At 41.8% G+C, this 19,980-nt stretch overlaps 1 protein-coding gene across 2 annotated transcripts; it reads right to left on the bottom strand.

The window, feature by feature from the left end:
- Nucleotides 1-189: 189 nt before the first annotated feature.
- Nucleotides 190-16,203, bottom strand: HSF2 (heat shock transcription factor 2). Of its 2 annotated transcripts, XM_075747988.1 has the most exons (13): nucleotides 15,959-16,203; nucleotides 12,181-12,289; nucleotides 11,844-11,971; nucleotides 10,905-11,029; nucleotides 8,459-8,534; nucleotides 7,274-7,335; nucleotides 7,078-7,162; nucleotides 6,044-6,213; nucleotides 4,502-4,771; nucleotides 3,859-3,964; nucleotides 2,216-2,269; nucleotides 1,518-1,602; nucleotides 190-1,140 (listed from the first exon to the last, which is right to left on the bottom strand). In XM_075747988.1, the coding sequence occupies exons 1-13, from the start codon at nucleotides 16,091-16,093 to the stop codon at nucleotides 851-853; spliced, it is 1,695 nt and encodes a 564-aa protein (XP_075604103.1). In that variant the 5' UTR covers nucleotides 16,094-16,203; the 3' UTR covers nucleotides 190-850. The 2 variants fall into 2 exon arrangements, with proteins under 2 accessions (XP_075604103.1, XP_075604104.1); XM_075747989.1 differs by lacking the exon at nucleotides 2,216-2,269 and having other exon boundaries at nucleotides 15,959-16,155.
- Between the last annotated feature and the right edge of the window lie 3,777 nt (nucleotides 16,204-19,980).

The following is a 19,980-nucleotide window of genomic DNA, read 5'->3' as shown; positions in this document are numbered from 1 at the left end:
GGGCAAAACACAGTTTGCTGCATTGGCCACGTGCTCTGGAGGCTTGTAAGTAAACCTGCAAGTTTGGAGACAATGAAACCATTTCCCCATGAACACACATAGCAGCAGACCTCATTGCACAGCTACTGAGGCATGAAAACCACAGGCTGTTAAACCTCCATGGAATAAGAACTGACTCTTAACACGTACCACACTTAAGTAACATTTATTCTCTCAGCGTAGATGGTCCAAGTTAAAAGTACTCATGCAGTCAAGGGGCCTGGTGGCTGTAAGGAACTTTTCCCCAGTTTGTGCTATGTGTGAGCACTTCCACTGAAGTGAAAGTAAGGCAGAACCAGATTTAGCAAGGTACAGGCACTTTGTTCCCAGTTCAAGCAGGGAAAAAAAAAGCCTACATCAGGTCCTGGTCCCCCCCACCCCAAAAAAGCCTCATGTTTGTTAAACAAAATGTTGTAAAAAATAGAAAAAACCCAAGATACAGAAAGTCAGTGCTCCCTAACCATACACTACTAGTTTACATCATCATATGTAAGACCAAAAGTATAAGAAATCATAAATCAAAGCTTACTATTAACAAGTGTTTGGTTACCTGGGATATTTAGCGATATGCATAATACCAAGTGTTTGACATCAGTACAGTAACAGTCTGACTTGGTATTGCCAACCATGTCTGACAGCTTGTCTAACCCTGTAGTTAAAACAACTGCTTGCAAGAAGTAACATAGGAAAGGTGTTGTAGATTCCACGTTACCTGGTTACATAAAACAGTGATTTACAAAAAACTCATATACCAAACAATATTCTAAATAAATAGTTCATCTTCATGACTATGTACAGAGTCCCCATTACGTCAGTTATCCAAGAAAGGCATGTCTGCATCCATGGGTGCTGGGGCAAGTTCACATAGATAGAACAGCGTGGCTTCACTCGCTTCTGCCTCTGTCAGCGGCTCCAGCCGCACCAGTTTGCTCTGGGTGGGCTGGGGGTCCAGGCTGCTCTCCAGGAGCTCGTCCACCTCCAGGGCTTTGTCAACGGAGGAAGGAGTTTCAGCTGCGGAGCTCCCACTCTCCACAGCAGAGCCAGGGTTCCCATCGAGGAATGCAAGCAGTGGAAACGCAGTCCACTGTATGAGCTGCTTATCTGAGGGAAAAAAATAATCCCAAAACATGATCAGTTCACAAGCCTTTCTACATGCAGAAGGAGGAAACACAAAATCCAGCCCACAGAATTTATGTAAAGAATAATTAATAAAAAAACATTATAGGTGTTTGTGACAATTCTTCAGTCATTTAAAACATTCATGCATGACATCATTTGATCAGATTCTCCTGCAAAAACATCAGTTTCTCTGTACCTGGTGCAGTGCCAAAAACCTAAAAAGCAAGTATACTAAGTATTTTGTTTTGGTTATTTGCTTATCAGCATGACACAATACCAGACAAAGAGCAAATAACTGAGATATAGTTGAACAAGCATTGTTCTAAAAACCTGTTTCAAACAAAACCCTACAAACTCACCTGATTTAGGTTTAGAAACTTGTGTTTCCTGTGAAGCTGCTGGACCAGCATTATTCTTGGTAGTTTCTATGCCCTTTGCCTCCATCTGGAAATGAAAGCAAAAAACCACATGCTTAAAGCCTTTTACAATGCCACTAGAACACAGCTGACCAGCTAGTCAAAAAATTTCAATTTCTATTTGCGAAGGGATGCAGTGGTATCAGTTACCCATACTAATAGACCCTGGCTTAGAAAATGTGAAATGGAAACACAGACTTACTCAAGCAAGAACCAAAACTAATGCTCATAAATGAACAGGACAAATTCAAAGAGCTAGCTAGATCTTTGCTCTACTGCCTATTCTCGCGTTTCTTTTCCCACCAGACAGTACAGATGAAACTGTTCTGACAAAGTGTGTAATCATGTTTGTAAGTACTAAAATCTTAGAGGATACAGAAGTCGAGAGACTGGTCTAATGTACAGGTATTGGCCTCAAGGTAAGAGTTTTAAAGAACATTATTAATTAGCATGCTTTTCCCTTTTCTGTCTAAAACCTAACGAACAGGATGAATTCAGCTGCAGCCTTCCTATTCTCATGGAAGTCTTCAAAGCCAGAGCATGAAAAAAGTGCTATTATACCAGTAAAGAAAACAGTAAAGGATGAATAAAGTTTCCATCTCTCACTACTGTGTACATTGAGCGACGGATTTAAGACTTACTTTGGTATTAGTGATATGATCTGTGGGATTCATCTGCACGGAGCTTGTAAAAAGCTGAATAAGACAAAACACATCAAGTTTTAGGTATCTCGATGTTGCTAGTAAGAATACAAGAGCATCACATCTGCACATGTGAGAACAATCCCTGTGCTTAATGTTTTCACCCTCTATCAGGACTAGAGTTTATTTAAAGGTAGGTAGTTGCCACTTTTGCAAAGAAAATCTAGCTTTGGAGCGTAATGGTTTGGAATTCCATGAACCTCAGTCACAAAGGAAACAACTATATTATATCTAACTTAGACTAACATGGTTTGCTGCTGTCTTACAATACTGATTCCTTCTTATGTTGCCACCTGGAGAATTCTGTGTACACTAAGGAAGTGTACACATCCTGACCAAGTTTGCAAGTGATGCCAAACTGGAAGGAGTCATCAGTAGATGGGAGAGCAGAGCTTGCTGTTAAGAGGGATCTCAGCAAGGTGGGAGAGGGGCCAACAGGCACCCCATCAGGTTCAGCAGCCAAATGCAGTTAGGATGCAATAACCCCGTACGCTGGCCCAGGTTAGACAACAAATGGACAGGGGACTTGGGAGTCGCGGCAGACGCCACCCTACCATAAGCCAGCAGCACGGCCCTGCTACAGGGAGGCATGCTCTGCTACAGGCAAAGCATAGCCAGGAGGTCAGTGGAAGCTGTAATTTCTCTCTGCACAGCACCTGAGGCCAGTTGCGGGAGTGTCCAGTTTTAGGCCTCCCAGTACAAGAGTTTTCAACCTAGAGGGCGTCTGGAGGGCCACAGATGTTTGGGAGGTTACCACCACATACAAAAGGGTGAGGGAGCTTGGCTAATCTTGTCTGGAGAGGGTAGACAAGGGAGGATAACTGCTCTCTTTCACTGCTTCTAAAGAGGTGTTACGGAGAAGACAAACTCCGCAGATGTGGACAAAGGACAAGAGGCAAGAGCTACAAGCTGCTGCAGGCAAAACTGTGACTGACATAAGGAAATTCTTCACGAAGAAGAGTCAAGCACTGGAACAGGCACCCGAGAGGCTGTGGAATCTAACATCTTTGGAGATTTTGGAATTTGAGTCAACAAGGTCCTGAGCAACATGATCTTTCAAGCTGGCCCCTGCTTTGAATAAGGGGGCTGGACTAGATGACCTGCACAGGTCCCTTCCAACCTAGACCAATCTACTCAATGTAAATCTGAAGAGAAATTGAAAACATATACATATTCCTGAGAAATAACCTGAAATGGCAGAGAAACTTGTAAAATACATGCCAAGAGCCTTTTTAACCCCAGTTCATTGAGAAGACCACAGATGACAGATGCTATTTCAAAGCAAGAGGATCTAATTGGTATCTGAATTCACATAGCAACAAATATAAGCATTATTTCATTAAGGTGGCCATTCTTCAATCAAAAACTTAAGCATTCACTTGCATAGTGGTGTAGCACTGAGAATTATACCAGTGTCCCAGAAACACATGTTCACAAATATTTATAACTTCCCTTTTTTTAAGAGGAAGAAAGGCAAAAAAAAAAAAAAAGTGTTGTGTTTTAAGTCTATTTTAAACAGTAACAACCCACACAAATATGTTCCATAACGTATTACCAAATACTTAAAAAACAGTGAAAATTACATCGACCAGGAGATCTGGACCTATGCTGAACTGTCGTCCTGATAGCATAGCCTGGAAGTCCTCTAAACTGCAGTCGATACTGTCAAGATAATCCAGAAGTTCAACTCTAAAAGATAAATAGTATTTTATTGCTGTATCCCTTAACAAAAGGAAGAGAAATCCACAATTAAGCTTTACACAGATGCACTACATGTATCTAAAAATCTTCACCAAAACTAGAATGAACTAAGTCTTTCATTAGAAACAACCTCTGGAAAAAAATGAAAAAACTTTTAGCCTCTTTAGAGTAGAACCCAAGTAAAATAGACAGGTACTTTGAAACAGCTATCACATCAACGTAACACTATGACATGACTTTAGCGGAGATGCAATTCTTGCATCCGGGTAATCCTCATGGAGTCCCATCTGCCTGCAAGAACTATGCAGATAAATCCTGACAGTTGCAACAACTACATCCACAACATGACACTGTGAAATTACGCACTCCAACTCACTTGCTTCAGGATGTAAATCGAAGTCTTATCTTAAAATACTTTAAAGGTGACCTATAAATTTGAAGTTCTCAATAGAAACTACTATTCTGTTCTTTTACTTCAGTCAATCCGTTGTAATACTTGAAAAAACAAAAGACCAGGCTACTCACTTTCCAATAAGATTTATATTCTGTGAAATTACTCCATTTTCATTGAGTATGGAATCCATCATTGAGACCGGATCTTCTGCAGTTAAAGTTGACTGGTTATTCAGCTGTACAGCACTTGACATGAGTGGGCTTGTACTGTCACTGACAGGGCTGAGGGGATCATTAGCTGCGACAGCAATCGATTCTGTGTTTTTATCCCCTTGAATTACAGGGGCATATTCTTCTTCGTTATCATCTTCCACAATTACAATATCGGGAGAATGACTACAGCTGCAATATGGGACAAATTAATTAAGGCATTTCATACACTCATTTAAATTGGTACTATTCCACAGGTTTAGTAACTTTTCATTTTAGTCAAGTTACTACAAGGAAATACATTTTCCTACTGCTTTTTAATATGAAACACAGCAAGATACTCTAAATGTCTATTTTCCATTGATATGGTGCTGTAATGCTCAGTACAGTTAACACAGCTCAGGTAGCAGACACTGGTGTGCTAGACCACAATGACAACTACTAAAAAGATATAGAAGATATTTTTTGCATTAGAGCAACTATAAGCTCGCATATAAACGTAAAGTATGTACAAAGTGGACCAAAGCATACGAGGTCATCAAACTAGACAGATAACATATATTTTGCATCTTTCCTGTCAAACATAATCAATGCTGGAGCATCCATAATGTAAAGGAGCTCAGTCAATGAATTTTGCTACGTATACCAGGAAGGCAATCTAAAAACCAAGAGCGAGCCTCAAATAATTTACTTTCTTCCATATTCTGGTTTTCTTAATCCTTAAGTAGCTGTTAGTTGTGCTGCCTCTCTATCACAGCCTTATCTTCATAAAGCTTTTGTATCAGAGAATGCATTCCCAGAACAATGGTACTAGTACAAGAACAAGCTAGAAATATCCAAGTTTTATTCCTTGAGGCATAATACAAGCCCTATCAATACAATGCAACTCAGGAAGAAAGCTGCATCTCAATCCCTGGACCAAGTTTCAACTGCTCAGAGCTGAAAGATGAACTGCTTCTGTAGTGCTAAATACAGACAAGAAGGAACATAGTCACAAAACACTTCAGATTGAAAATACCCCTGAAATTAACTGGCTCAATGAAGTTCAAAGACCACACCAACACCTGACAAACAGCACATGCAAATTATTCTCCATAAAAATCTGTAAAAACAAGGGAAGTCATTTTGTCTGTATTCATAACCAAAAGTAAGAGGACATTGCTTACTGTCTTCGGACAAGCAGTATATTTAAGAGGAGTGCAATAATACAGATTGCTGCTTACTAGTTTCTATCCTCCGCATATTAAAACTCCAACAGCCAATTAACTATTTGGAACAAACCCAGAGGTCAATAAATCAGAACCTAGTGTGAATTCACAGATGAAGCTTCTATATGTGCAAGAGCACTCAATAATTCCGACCACTTCATTAACAAAATTATCTAAGACATCTGAATTATTGCATTTTGTACAACACAGCCAATTATCCATATAGCAACTTCTATCCATTCTAGCAACTTCTTACTTGGAAGAATCTGAAGTGGTATCTTCGTTTGCTTCTGGTGTAATGGGAAGATTTTCTTCATCACACATGGGATTTTCTTCATCACCCACATCCTCAGTGACATCATAAATAATGATGTCATCTGAAATCTGTTCCCTTTGTTTTAAGCCCTCATTTCTGTTGAGAGGTACCTGAAAATTATTTTAAAAAGAGTCAAGGGACAGAAGGACAATGAGCTTCAGCATTCTGACAATTATCATTGCACCTTACAATGCTTCAATTCTGAAGAGGTGTAAGAGCTTTCCTATGCCTCAGAGATTACAAGCTGTTTGTACAGATCTACATTTAATAGAAAAAACAAATGAACAAGCTGGAGAATAGCAGCTACAGAAAAAATGTGTGGCAAATACTACAGGTGTAGAAATAAAAATATACTAGCACTGTCAGTAAAAGCAACAAAAAACTGCAACAACAGGACTACACAAGAACTAAAAATACTAAGCCAGTGACTACCATTTAAACAGTACTTTGTTACAATGCTATTAATTCTAGTACCGTGCTACAGCACTCATGCTAATGATTTCCCTACCAATCATTATTTGGACAGCAGAAAATAACTTTCAGTGGCGTGACACATTCAAATGGCACAGGAACTTGACATGATTTTGCTGGGTTGGATGCTGCCTTGCAGAGCAACACGCGGGATCCTTGTCCCTGTATGGGGCTAGGGGCGCTTAACTCGCAGAGGTAACAACACAACTTATACATGCTATTTCTAACAGCATTATTATTAAAAACAAACTGCTTTCAGTAGGATCACATCACGCTGTATTTAATATACAGGTAACTGGCTTATACATGTTTATACTGAAAGGTGATTATCAACCCACTTGGCTTCTGAAGAAAACACAACATGGCACATCATTTCTAAATGTTGATAGCTCTCAGTACACAGCTATGTTTTATTCCCCATAAGACAAGCTGCTTGATCTGTCAGCCCCCCCCTCCACTCCTTCCTTCATTGTAACAAAGAGTACGTGCAAAACAAAACTTACATGGTGCTTAGTGTCAGCTGGTTCTTTCACAATTTGTTGAAATACATTCGACTTTGTAGGTCCATTAGTGTTCAGAAGTAGAGGCCTAAACCAGAAAGAGTAAAGGAAGAAAGCCATCAGAACTAATTCTTTGGGTTTAGTCAACAAAACCCATCAGTATATTGACTGGACAGCAAGTTTTCAAGACCATGTTTACCTCTTGCGTTTCAGGCTCACTAGTTGGTTATTCTGCACCAAGGTAACAATAAATTGTACAATCTGTAAGGAAAAGAACACTATTATTAGTTGCTCTACTCTGTTTCTCTCAAGAGTACCAAGATACCTTATAGGAGAAGACATCAATAATAAAATATATATGTAAACAGCAGAACACTTATTTTGCATAGTAACTCTCATATAGAAGTGTTCAGAAAAGTTAAAAATCATGATAGAATAAAAAACACTGCTGGTAATATCTAAAAATAGTTTTTCAGTTGTCTGAGAAAGGCTTTTCACATAGCAGGCAGTAAGAGTAGAGTTTTACATTCATCATACAGCACACAAAAACTCCAGTAACTCAAACTATTAGAAGAATTCTAACAAACAATGACAGAAGGCACATAGGGATGTTGACTGTACACACAACCTGTATGTGTAAATACTGGTTCTGGTGAAAGGCATTTTTGACAGATTCAGAAAAAATTACATGTACACTTAACAGTATTCATCAGCTGCCTTTCCTCTTTCCTTGTGAAATGTGAAGACTTTCTTCCTTTACGTTTGAAAGGATTAAATGTATGTACCTGGCTTGAACACACTGGAAAAAAAATCAGTACGAGTCTCTGCTATAAGGCTGCTTTCAGTGTTGCTATTTCTGATTATGTAAAAAAAAAAAAGTACCTGTAAACTCTTTGTATTTACATCAGTTTTGGTAGATCATAAATCTAACTGTTAAACTAAGCTAATCTATTATCAGTGGGTTCCACTCAATACTCTATTCTGATAACTCCACAAATAAACTGACCCAGTGACTGTAAAGTGGGACAGTAGTGAATTTCCAATACAGAACGTTGTAATTCTTGCAGTGAGAAAGAGTTTTTCCTGAGATCATCCAACACAGAATATTAGTCATATGATTCCTGAAGTAATAAAAAAAATGGACAAACCATTTTAAGGGCACCTTAATGAATGATGTATGATGTTCTTGAACCTCTTTGAAAACGTTTAGAATGTTTGTTTCACAAAGATTTCTCCACCATAAACCACCCTGCTGTTTTCTTCTATAAAAGACATTTCATACATTACAAAAAAAGTGAGGGCAAAGCAAATTAACATGTGGCACAGTATTCCTTGTTCAGAAGCATTCACTCATTCACATAACGACACATGAATGAAGCCTCACCTTCCGAATAACTTGCTGCTGTTGCAGGTGTTTTGCTCTCAGTTCTGCCACTTCCCTCCAAAGGGATTCATTCTCCCTGTTTGAAAAGGGTGATTTAAAAGTCAAACTAAAACTAAGTTTTAAAATATTTACATTAATTATTTTTGTTCAAGATTAGTTGGCTTCATTAAAGCTCTTTGAAATCTGTTTTTAGATTGGCTGGGGGTGGGGGGGGAAGGGGAAATAAATCACACATTCAGCAGCCTTGGCAATTAGTTACAAAATGGAGACCCAAATACAACAAATAGCCTGCAGAGAATTTCCAGCCCCCCCTTAAAAAAAAAAAAAAAAAAAATCCCTAAATTTGGCAATACTTATTGCACATACAGTCAGCATTTAAAAATTAACTATTTTGTTTCCTTTCCTGTAACAAAGTTACCTTCTCCTCTTCCTTCTAGTAATTAAATCCTAAGGAATTAACTAATAAAAAAAAATAAAAAATCAAGCATACAACTGGTTTCTGGCAGCAGCAAAGGATCAAACAGCATAAGAATGCAGTTTCACCACTAAAAACCAGAGTTCTTTATCTGTATCAAGCCTGCTTGTCCTCTCTCACACACTCCCTTGCTAGATGCAAGCCACCTGTCAGCAACAGTACATGCACTTTGAAAGCATCTTTACAGAACAAGCTCTCAAGTCACACATGCAGCTGTAGGTCATCTTAACAGCTGCCTCTATTAGCTCCAGTAAAGGGGCATGTCAGGAGCCAAAAATAGAAGCACGGCAGAGATGGCAGTTTTCATGAAACACTGCCATTTTACAAACCTTAGTTGTTAGCACTCACAGGAGTCCAATTACTGAGACAGTATGAAAGCTGCTGTAATGCGGCCCTTGCTATCATAGCCATGAACCTCACCATCTCCAACAGCATAAAGCGTATTAAGAGATAGATAATGATCCCAAAAGTTTCAATGAATAAGGAAAGAGAACATACCACCCTGTCTCTTTTGCAGTTCAGTTTTCAACACAGATATATGCTAAAAAAGGGGGGAAAAACCTCTCCACTGGTGTTTAGGGTTTTAGGAAACCTTAAGCTCAGTTTTCAGAAACAGCTGTTTATACACAGTGTGATGAAGTTTATTGCTTACTCCTCGAACTACTTCTATGTCAACATACAATTTAAGACTACAGTTCCATCACAAATTTAACAACTGAGGTCAGGAATTCTGCACTTTCTCAGTCTTCCCACCAACTTTATTAACATGTTTTGTAGGACTAGGTCTTCTGATTAGGTCCAGTTTCTACCTCAATCATTTTAAACTCATGGGAGAAGAAGAAGGATGTCAAATCCAACCATTCTATCTTCTCCTCCCTACAAACTGTCAAGTCATTAGCAACTGGATGTCATTTCAGGCAAAGTCAGCCCTGCTCTGGGCAGGGTTTGGACCTGACAGCCTTCCGAGGTTCCTTCCAACCCAAATTTGCCTATGATTTAAAAAGGGTGAATATGAACAATTTTTACTCTCGACAGGACAGATTTTAATAAAGACTCTTCCTAAACAAATTAAGTTTGCTTCTGAGTATTCTACCACTTAAGAAATTAGAACCAAAGAGAAGAAATTACAACATTTACTTCTTAAAACTTGAACTCATCAGTGATCTGTACCACAGAGATACACAATCATTTACGCTATCAACTTAACATAATAAGCCCTGAGACAGAGTTACTGTTGAGGTGCTGTGACTTACAGTGCCTGAGCTTATGTTCATGTAAGCTGTCTGTAGCTACGTACTGTAAAGGATTAAGTAATTTATGACACAAGTCCCTCACATTGTTGATAATAAATTGTAATTACTAGATAGGTAATAATGCAATTCTAAAAATACTCTATTTACATTTGGGGTTTAGATTCTGTACCTCTTGTTGCTGAGGAACTAATGAATTTCCAAATGAGCTTTCTAAACAGGTTTTCCTATGTGTCAACTCTTCTGCAATTTTTAGCAGTGGGGGAACGAAGACAACAACAACAGGACAATAAAAAGCAACGAGCAAAGACATGAATTGTGTAAGAAAGTGTTACAAGCAATTTGTACAAACCAAACTCTGCCTCAAACTAAACACAGTAACTACTTCAAACTTGAAGACATAAAACAAACTCAAAGACATACTTTATGGTAAGTGCCAAGTTAAATATTCAACCTCAGCAGCATTACAGCACTATTATTAAAGGCATTTTTAATTGCCCACTACTAAACAGTCCTTCAAACACCAACACTGCCTATTACTTTTAGGCATCTCAGAATATTCAATTTTTAATGCAATTCTTCTATTGAAATTTATTTTCCTAAAGTGCTATTTAAAGTGAGGCAGTAAGAAATCAAGACACACCTAAAATCAGGTTTTTGTCCAACATCTATTATCAGAATTATTCAATTTTTGGGATCAGTTGCTGAAGGACCAACTTACCTCTTCAAAGCAGACAATCGAGAATCAATAGTTTCTTGTTTACTTTGAACCTTCTGAGCACTACTTATTATTTTGGAGAGATCTTCCTGACGTATCTTGTTTTCTTCAGGTCTTGAAGAAGAAACCTTTAAAAGATTAGGATTCAGCAACAACACTTCCCTTTACTCATTGTAACTGTTATTTTCTTTTGGTGATCAAGTATATTTTCTTCCAGTGTTGACAAACTATGCATTTAAGTTAATAATAAACCAAGCATCAAAATAAAAAAAATACAGAAGCACACTGAAATTTCCTCTTAACAACTGTCACCACATTAGCTTTAGTTGTCACAAATATTTGGGTACATTCAGATTCTTCAGGCATTCTCCCAAGTGCTCCACTTCATCGTAACTGCTTCACGATAATCCAATCTTAGTAAGTACATCCTTCTCGCCATAGTTTATCTTGCCATATTTCTATTTGATATCTGTCTTCACCTGACTCACAGTAAGCGCAGAGCACATTTCAGAATCACATTTAGCATCATAACAAACATGTTTACAGGGTTGCCCTCTGTTCTCTTTGATGCAAAGTTTAATGCTTAGAGCAGCTTTGTTTTGAAACAAGCTACTTAAACATGCAGATCGGTATATTACTGATGTTAAAGTCGAAGCATGCTCTGCACTTCTAATACCCCTTTGCAGAATGTCATACTTGCATTACTCTCTCGTTATTGCCACCTGTGAAACTTACGATAATGACAGCAAAGCAGGTTAGATAAAGGACCCTAGTTAAATCCCTCAAAATATCTTTAAAAGAGTCGAGATATATATGACAGCAGCACAGTTTGCTTCCCCAAACTCATTTGTGCTCAATATCCTGCAATTAAACTTGACATGAATTTTGCTATTCATTCATACTTAATAGTACAGGTTTTCCACATACTGAGTTTTCACTAACCTTCCTTTTAATGTGTTCCAACAAGTCCTCCCGGCCCTGCTTAAAATATGGGTGCTGAAATTCTACTGGACCATCTCGCTCCAGTTTGACAATCCCAGAATCAACATGGACAACTTTACGGAAGCCATCTTTAAAAAAAAAAAAAAAAGAAAAACCTCTCAAAAGCCACATTAAGAAATTCAAACTAAGCTGTTCCAACTATCCTATTACCAGTTTTGAGGATGAGATAGTAACCTACTTGCTGAGCACACAGGGCCACAGCTCAAAGGAAATAATCTGTAACTTAAGATGTACAGATCTAGAACTATGCAAGAAAGCAAAAAACCCAAGAACTTACACATGTTTAACTGTCTGACAAAGCTTGCCATGTTGTTGTGCTTGAAGTACTTGGGAAGAATCTCTTTTGCAAATCTCTGTTCATCCAACACCAAGAAACTCTGGCCATTCTAAAATGAGAAACACACATTAGGCTACTTAAAGACCATTGCAGAAAACATGCTGGGCTTTTAGAATTAATCACCAGATAGGAATGTTTCCTTTGTGCACGCAGTACGTAACTGATCTGCTTGCCTGCAATTTTCCACAACAAGTGTACAAACCCTGCAGTTGCAAAGCAACAGAGTATTATCAATTTACATTGCTATCCATATCTGAAGGGGAAAATCTCTATTGTTACTGATTGCTTCCTGAAGAAATGAATTAATTGTTTACCAACAATTCCTTCAGTTTCACTACAGGACAATACTATCAATTTTGTATGTAGCTTCAAAGTATTGGGAAGGAATCTAACAAAGAGACTGTGCAAGGGAAAAAACCCAACAGCCAGCTGAGACTCCCTTCTGCTTTCCAGTATAAAAGCACGATTAGTTTGATAGGACTTGTAGAGCAGATGGAGCTGTCAAAGAGCTGAGAGTGTCCACTAGGTTTTAGAGTTACCAAAAACGTAACCACCTAAGGCCTCCTCCTGGGATGCCAACTGTGAGGGAGGACCAATCTTTTATTTCAGCCACAGGCTTTGACTAAAATAGAAGGCTCAGCTCTCTGTTCTTCAGTGACTGTGCTCCATTAACTAAAGGACAAGTAACTGGCAGAATCCAAATTAGCTACTTAAAATGGTTTAGGTTTTGCCTGTACATCCACAGTACCCTCACTCTGTATTTAATGAGAAGCCTATCATCTTTGACAAATGACAATACTGATACTCCATCTTCTTAGAAGCCCTTTTGTTCAACAAACATATGCTTCTTACCCCTAAATGCCAGCAGTTCTATGATCTCAAGAAGTCTGAAGAACCAACCACAAGACTATGTGAAGATCCTTGCCCAAGAGCTTGTTCCTGACAAACCAGCAAGGCTTGTCAGAAGCAGGATTTATCAACAGCTCACCATCGGATGAGTTACGAGTTTAAGACTGGAGAGGAGGGTAGGAAGATGAAAACCTCCCAGTAATGCCTACCTACCTCCTCCTGAGAATCAGTCAGTGGGAGGGAAAAGGGAAGCAAAGGGAAGGGCAGGGACAGATCATTTCAGCCAATGCATTAATGACACTCACCAGCTGAAGGTACTCAGACAAGCAGCACCACAGTGATCTGTAATGCCAACCAACAGCTTTCATGCAGCACCTCACTTTATTGTCGCTCTGATATTGTTCAGGCCTAGCACAGAAAAATCTGCGAAACAAATCTACTAGTTCTTGTTGCCCTGACAGTCATTTACAGCAAAGCTGTACAGACATTATGGCCTGACTTGAACTCACTGAAGCATTACTACACAGCTAAATACAGTTTTCAAGTCCTAGCATTACTGACTGCAGCATACAGCAACCTTCCAAGTACTTCATTTGGGACTCCTTTTACGTGTTTCCACGGACAACAAGTACCATGGCTCCACCAAGGTACATATGCAGGGAGACAAAGTTTGGCTGTTCAGTTTCAGATGGTGTTTATCCTTACAGTGTAAGGATAGGGATTTGTATAGGAGTAAAGTTAAATATTAACAGTAACTGTACTCCTCCTCCCCTTATGCTTGGTACACTGTACCCCATAATACTGACATAGCATATTTTTAAAAGATGTCATTACTTAGGTACCAAGTGATCCCAATACCTTCCCCCATAAAAGAACTGCTGGATGCTGATAACATCAACTGTGATTAATGGATTTTCCACAAACAGCCTTGCAGAATGTCAATTAGTTGTTATTTTTAATTAAGAATACAAGGATACCTAATAATAGCCTTGATGATAAACATAGCCTTGATGACAAACATAAGCAATGAATTTGGAAACTCTCCAATTAAAAGTGTAAGGGGGCAAAAATGGCACTACTTAAGCTAGATAACATCTCTATCTACACATAACCCTCAGCATCTCTCTTCCAGAAAAAAAGAAAAAAGAAGTAGAAGGAAAAGCTACCATAATCTACCGAGTCTACCTGCTTCCTTCTTCAGAAAGTTTTGGCTCAAGTTACTGGTAACTCAGTAAAAAGTTTAAGAAAACATTTTATCATTGCTTGGCCATTTAAAATAAACCCAGCTGAGAGCTGCCACCTCAACACCACCTGAAGATGTTTATATAGTTTGAGAACAGGATTTCTAAAATTTAAGTTATTTTAAAAACATCTAAGATATAGAGAAAAACAAAGTTATTATTAAAAAAATCTGCTTAGCATTTATCACAGGAGTTAACGATGCTTACTGCAGCAAACCTGCCAGCCCTTCATTATATTTTAAGAAGGTGGTTACTTCCTGCCTTCCAATATTTTAAGATACTTATAAATTTTGTGCTCTGATAATGCTTCTTTATTATTTACTACAACAGCCTGCATTTGAATACAAAGGATTCAAGATGAATGGACATCCAACTCAGGTTTTTGGTTTTTTGTTTGTTTGTTTTGTTTTTTTAAAAGACAACCAAAGTAGATGTGTATCAACACGGCCACTCTACATGTTTAATCCGCAGTTCCCAGGACAGGAAACTTCAGTTACTGAAACAGGTAGATCAACCCTTGTGCCCCCCCCCCCCCCCCCCCCATCACTACTGATGGGTACCCAATTTGAGCGAGGTCCGTCATCCATCCCCCTTCACACCCGTCCCTGCACAAGAGCGGGCGTGGGTGCGCGCGCCCGCTCCAGCAGGTGGACACCAAACCAGGGAACACGCCACGCGAGTTCAACAGTTGTCGCCCCACGTGGCCGGCCGCCCGCCAATGAGCGCGGGCCGCTCCCAGGCGGCCCCTCAGCCCCCGCGGGGAGCACACCGCGGCGCGGCCGCCCCCGACCCGACCAGCCCCGCCGCAAACGCCGCTACATCCGGATCGGCGTCACACGGGGGAACAGCGGTCCCGTCTGTTTCACGTGCGGGAGACGCAAACACCCCGGTTTTTCCCCCTCTTCTTTTACCCCCGAGCTGGACGCTATCACGCAGCCCCCGGCGAGCCCTGTTATTTACGAACTCACCAACTCGCAGTGGAAAATCCCACCGCAGCTCTGCGTTTCCCGTACTACGGCTTAATAAAAACCGCGTGTTAGCGCACCGCAAAACCCCACTGCACTCGGATCCTTGCCCCCCCCCCCCCCCACCGTCGGGGCCGGCAAACAGCCCTTCCCTCCACACCGACAGCCCCGGAGTGGCGCGGGACGCACCCCCACCGGCGGGCACCGGCGCTCCTACTCCCCAGGTACCCGCAGCCGGAGACGAGGCAGCGGTTGAGAGCCTGCGAGGCGAACCGGCCTGTCCCCAGCAGCCCCGCCCGGGGGGGGGGGGGGGCGCGCAGGGGCAGCCCAGAACAGCCGCACGGCGGCTCGGCGGGGGGGTTGGGGCGCTCCCCCGGCTCGGATAAAGGCAGCACGACCAAGCCGAGCGGGCGTGCCCGGTTTTTCCGCCCTCCCCAGGCGCGCCTAGGCCCGCGACTCCCCTCCCGCCCTCCCCGACGCCGCGGGCCCCACGGAAGGCCCGCCACCCGCCCGCCCAGCTCTCCCCTAGCAGGCCCCAGGTGCCCGCCGGGCGCGGAAGGGGCTGCCCGGCGCCGCCGGAGGAAGGGTGTGTGGCGGAGAGACCTCCCGGTGCACGCGGGCGGGGGCGGGGCGGCCAGCCGCCGCTGCTAGCGCGCGCCGCACCTGGCTCCAGGTGATGAGCTGGTTGCTGGGGGCCTCGCCCACCAGCGCCCACAGCTTGCTGAGGAAGGCCGGGACCCCCGCGCTGGCGGAGGGCAGCGGCTGGGGCTGGGGGGGCTGCGCATGCTGCTGCTTCATTGTCGCTCGGGAGCCTCCGCCGTCTGGCCGGGGGAGGGGCGCGGGGGGGGGGGGGGGAGAACCAGCCCGGCCTTTCCCCGCCCCTCCCCGCGAGCGCCTGCGCACCGGGCGTCCCCGCATGCGCAGCGGTCTGCCGCACGTGCGCGTGCGTGCCGGCCAGCCGCCTCCCCGCCCCTTCCCCCCGCACTTTACATAACGGCCCCACGTGCGCCGCCCTCACGTGTCACAACAGCGCGGGCCCGGCCGGCCGCCCGGCAGGGGCGGCACGTGGAGAGGGAGGCCGGAGGCGGGTGGGTCCCGCCCATGCAAATGTAGAGGAAACCAGGGCCAATGGGGGCGCGTCTCGCCCCCGGAGGTGGGGCCACGCGGTGGGCGGGGCGCCCGTTCCCGCCGTGACACGGGTCTCGTGGCACGAGGCTGAGCAACAGCTGAAGGAGTTGCCGGGGGGCTGAGGAGCGCCCCGCGGCCCCTGGCTGCGGCGAAAGGCCTCCCTCCCTTCACGGAGGTCAGGCAGGACAGAGCAGGCAGCCGTAACTGCAGGTACTGAGCACCTCGCTATCAAACGCGTTGCTCAGGGCATGTACCAGCTGTGACAGCATCTGCTAAGATACCCATCAACTTCTCCCCCCCCCCCCCCATAGCCCAGCCCTACACACATGACAGGATTAACCCTTATTATGTACCTCATGTGTTAATATCAACTGTATAAAATGTTAAGGACAGTACTGGTTCCTTGGGAGGTCCCTCAGTTCAAGAAAGACTATGCCATCCCTTCCCTTCAGAGCGTATCACACTTGTTGCAGAGATTAAGCCTGTGCCTCGAGCTGAAGCACCACCAAACAAAAAGCCTCAGCACCATCCCCTTCAACCTCCTGCTTGACTGCCATTTTGGCACGTTACTTGCCAAGGTAGGCAGAGCTGGAGACGCCTCATCTACCATCCCCAAGCTTCTCATGGCTGTAATAAATAAATAAATGAATAAATCTGACTTCCAAGTTCTCAGCTTCTTCATTTTGATGATACTTTCAATGAAAAGTACAAAATCATTCATATTTTTCAAAGCTAGTTGAAACAGTCACTTCTGCTGTCAGTTACCTCTCAGCAGTCTGCTCTCACCTGTGACTGTGATCCAGGGAGGGCACCAGAAGAGCTTGGCAAGGTTTCAGCAGCAACTTACAGGTGCAGAGAGCACACCTTTTTAAAAGGCTACTCAATCCTATGTTTTCAGAAAGGTCTAGTAGAAAGGTTAATAGCTAGTCAGCTGAAAAACATGGGCACACATAGCATAGTAAATCATTATGTACATTACCTAAGAAAATGAACATATGCTAATACAAGCACATGCACAAACAACATCCAAGCTAACTCTCTAGAAAGCCAGGCAGTCCCTAAGGAGAACTCTCCAAGGCATGTTGTGTTTAGACTTCAGACCTATTGGCTACAGAGACTCTGAAAAGAAACTGATTTAAACGAAAAGGATATCTCTAGGAAAATAGCCTAATGAATGGTAAAATGCAATAAAATTAATTTCTTTCCACAGTCTACCACGTATTTTGCTAAGCGTAATCTCAAACTTAATTGCAAATAATTTTAAAGAAATTGTTCTATGGAACTAAAACTAGTATTTTCACAACAAATCCTTATTGACTGATGTTTTATTTTGTTAAAAGAGTTTTCAAAAAAGTCTCAAAGAACAGAGGTCAGCTTGATCTGCTTCAGTTTACAGTGAGAATAAAGCAAAATGGCACAGGGAAAAAACCTGAGAACCTTCAGCCCAATAGCCTGCAGGAAAATTAATTTAAATATTCCCATTTCAGGCTGTATATCACAGCTTCTCTTTTCTCCTAGCGTTATCAGGCTACAACAGCACATAACAAACTCGTTGACTGACATTCACTAGATCATTCCTGAGAGGAGGAGTCACAGTTGCTAAGTTTATGGCTTAGCTTTTCAGGGTCAGTATTTGGAATGATAAAACTTAAAAAATGCCTTTTAAATTTAAGCACAAGTTTACAGTAATTGTCCAAGTAATTTTTCATCCTGACATGCAAGCTCCTACCAGGTTCCATTTATCTAGCTACAAATGCTAGATAAGCAGAGAGAATATGGTTGTGATTTAATCTTGATACAATATTGCTCTCCATCTTACATTTTTTGTTTACAACATACATTTGAAAATAGGAGTTGATTTGCAGAATTGTTGGACAATATTTCAAATTTTGCTTGTAAATGTTGAATTATATCAAAAGATAAAATTCTATATTGATATCTGTTGCTCAGACAGAAGTGGAACCATGTGCTTGATTTTTTGCATTTCACTAGTAGACTGAACATCATCTTGGTGAGAAAGACCATTGTATAACTTGATTTCCAACATGTTACAGTCAAGGGAAGTCTTTTAACCTTTCTTGCTAAACCTCAGTTTAGGAAAAAGAAATTTTCTTCTGAAGCCTTAAAGCTTAAGAACTAATAGTTATTAATTTAATACTTAGCATAAAATGTTAGCAATGCACAACTCAAGTAACCCTTCAATTACGTTTTTCAGTATCTTACAAGGTCTGAGCAATTACAAGGTAATTGCTTGCCTATGTTCATAAAGCTTCCCATTATGTTACTTTACAAGTCATCAATTGTAGAACTGACCAGTCTTTAACCTGGGCCTAATTGACTTCCCAGCATCTTCATGAGTACTATCAATCACCTTTTTCCACTCTGCAGTAAAATTTTCTTCCATTCAGCTTGCAGAAATCTGGTAATTATCAGTTCTGAGACAGGTCAACCTATTTAAATCTTTCACAATACAGTTCTCACTCTCCCCTCATCAGAAAAACAGCACTGTACAAATTTTGGAGTATTGTGAAATGTTGGGAATTCAAAAAGAGCAAATCTCTTCCCGTATCCCTGAACTGTCAGCAGCAGATGCTGTTCCTCCTCAGCCTCATTCCCCCACACAGTCCCCCCACATACAGAAAGAGTTCCAAGTATGACCTAGTGCTTGGGGACTAAGAGATGTTCTCCTGCCCACAGGGAACATCTCATTACTACCTCTCTTACAGCTTTCATAGAGAGGCTACACAGGCAGCAACACCTCAAATCTGTGCAGGAAGCCAAAAGAATAAAGCTAGATATCTGTTCATATCACTACCTATCTATTTTGACATCACATATTCTTACAATCATAACCACCACTGGTCTCTTTCTCTCGCGCCAGAGCAGCATGCAAGCCCCACAGCAGTCCTGTACTCTCTCAAATGAGCTTTGGCCACTGACAGTCTGGTTTTGATGTGGTTTAAGAAAAAGAATTTGGGTTGGGGATTCTTTGTTCTACAGCATACTTACAAATAGAAGTCACAAAACAGCCCCCATGTAACAACACTTTTCTGATATGAACTTCACTTATCTCTCTCAATTCCTATTCCACTGTAGTGGAATATACAGCAGGGGTCAACAGCCAAGCTTTCCTTACAGGCTTGTTGCTATGGCTCTCGTAAGCCTGAAGCGCAACCTGCGTGAACTCCTGTTAAATCGGACCCCAAGTAAAGCCTAAGTCAACTCCCCAAGGGATACTGGTCTATAGATTTTCCTTAAGGCAAACAGCATTATGCAAAACAAGGAACTGAAAATGACAAAGGAGCCAAAGGTAGGGTGACAGATTTCAAGGTGATACTCTCCTCTTTTTTGTGACCACTGTTTGTCCTGACTGAAATGCATGACACATGAAGGTTCAGGCAATGATAAGGTAGTAAAGAACAACACGGTTGTCCTGTAACTCTCAGGCATGCTGTAATTTGTGTTTCAGATCCAGTTATCTTTATTGATTTGTCTGTATCGATCCCTGTGAAAGCAAAAGAAATCAGTCGCTGAGCTTGCACATATGCTGCCCTTGG

This window comes from Balearica regulorum, chromosome 3 (assembly GCF_011004875.1).
Source record: "Balearica regulorum gibbericeps isolate bBalReg1 chromosome 3, bBalReg1.pri, whole genome shotgun sequence".
NCBI lineage: Eukaryota > Metazoa > Chordata > Aves > Gruiformes > Gruidae > Balearica > Balearica regulorum.
Note: the sequence above shows the minus strand (reverse complement) of the source record. Positions and strands in the feature narration are given on the sequence as shown.

Excerpts from the sequence above, each read along its gene's own strand:
- HSF2 (XM_075747988.1), bottom strand. The coding sequence starts at position 16,093 with ATGAAGCAGCAGCATGCGCAGCCCCCCCAGCCCCAGCCGCTGCCCTCC. Across the intron at positions 7,336-8,458 it reads AGCAGCAAGTTATTCGGAAG|ATTGTACAATTTATTGTTAC; the intron begins GTGAGGCTTCAT and ends TTTTCCTTACAG. Across the intron at positions 6,214-7,077 it reads CAGCTGACACTAAGCACCAT|GTACCTCTCAACAGAAATGA; the intron begins GTAAGTTTTGTT and ends AATAATTTTCAG.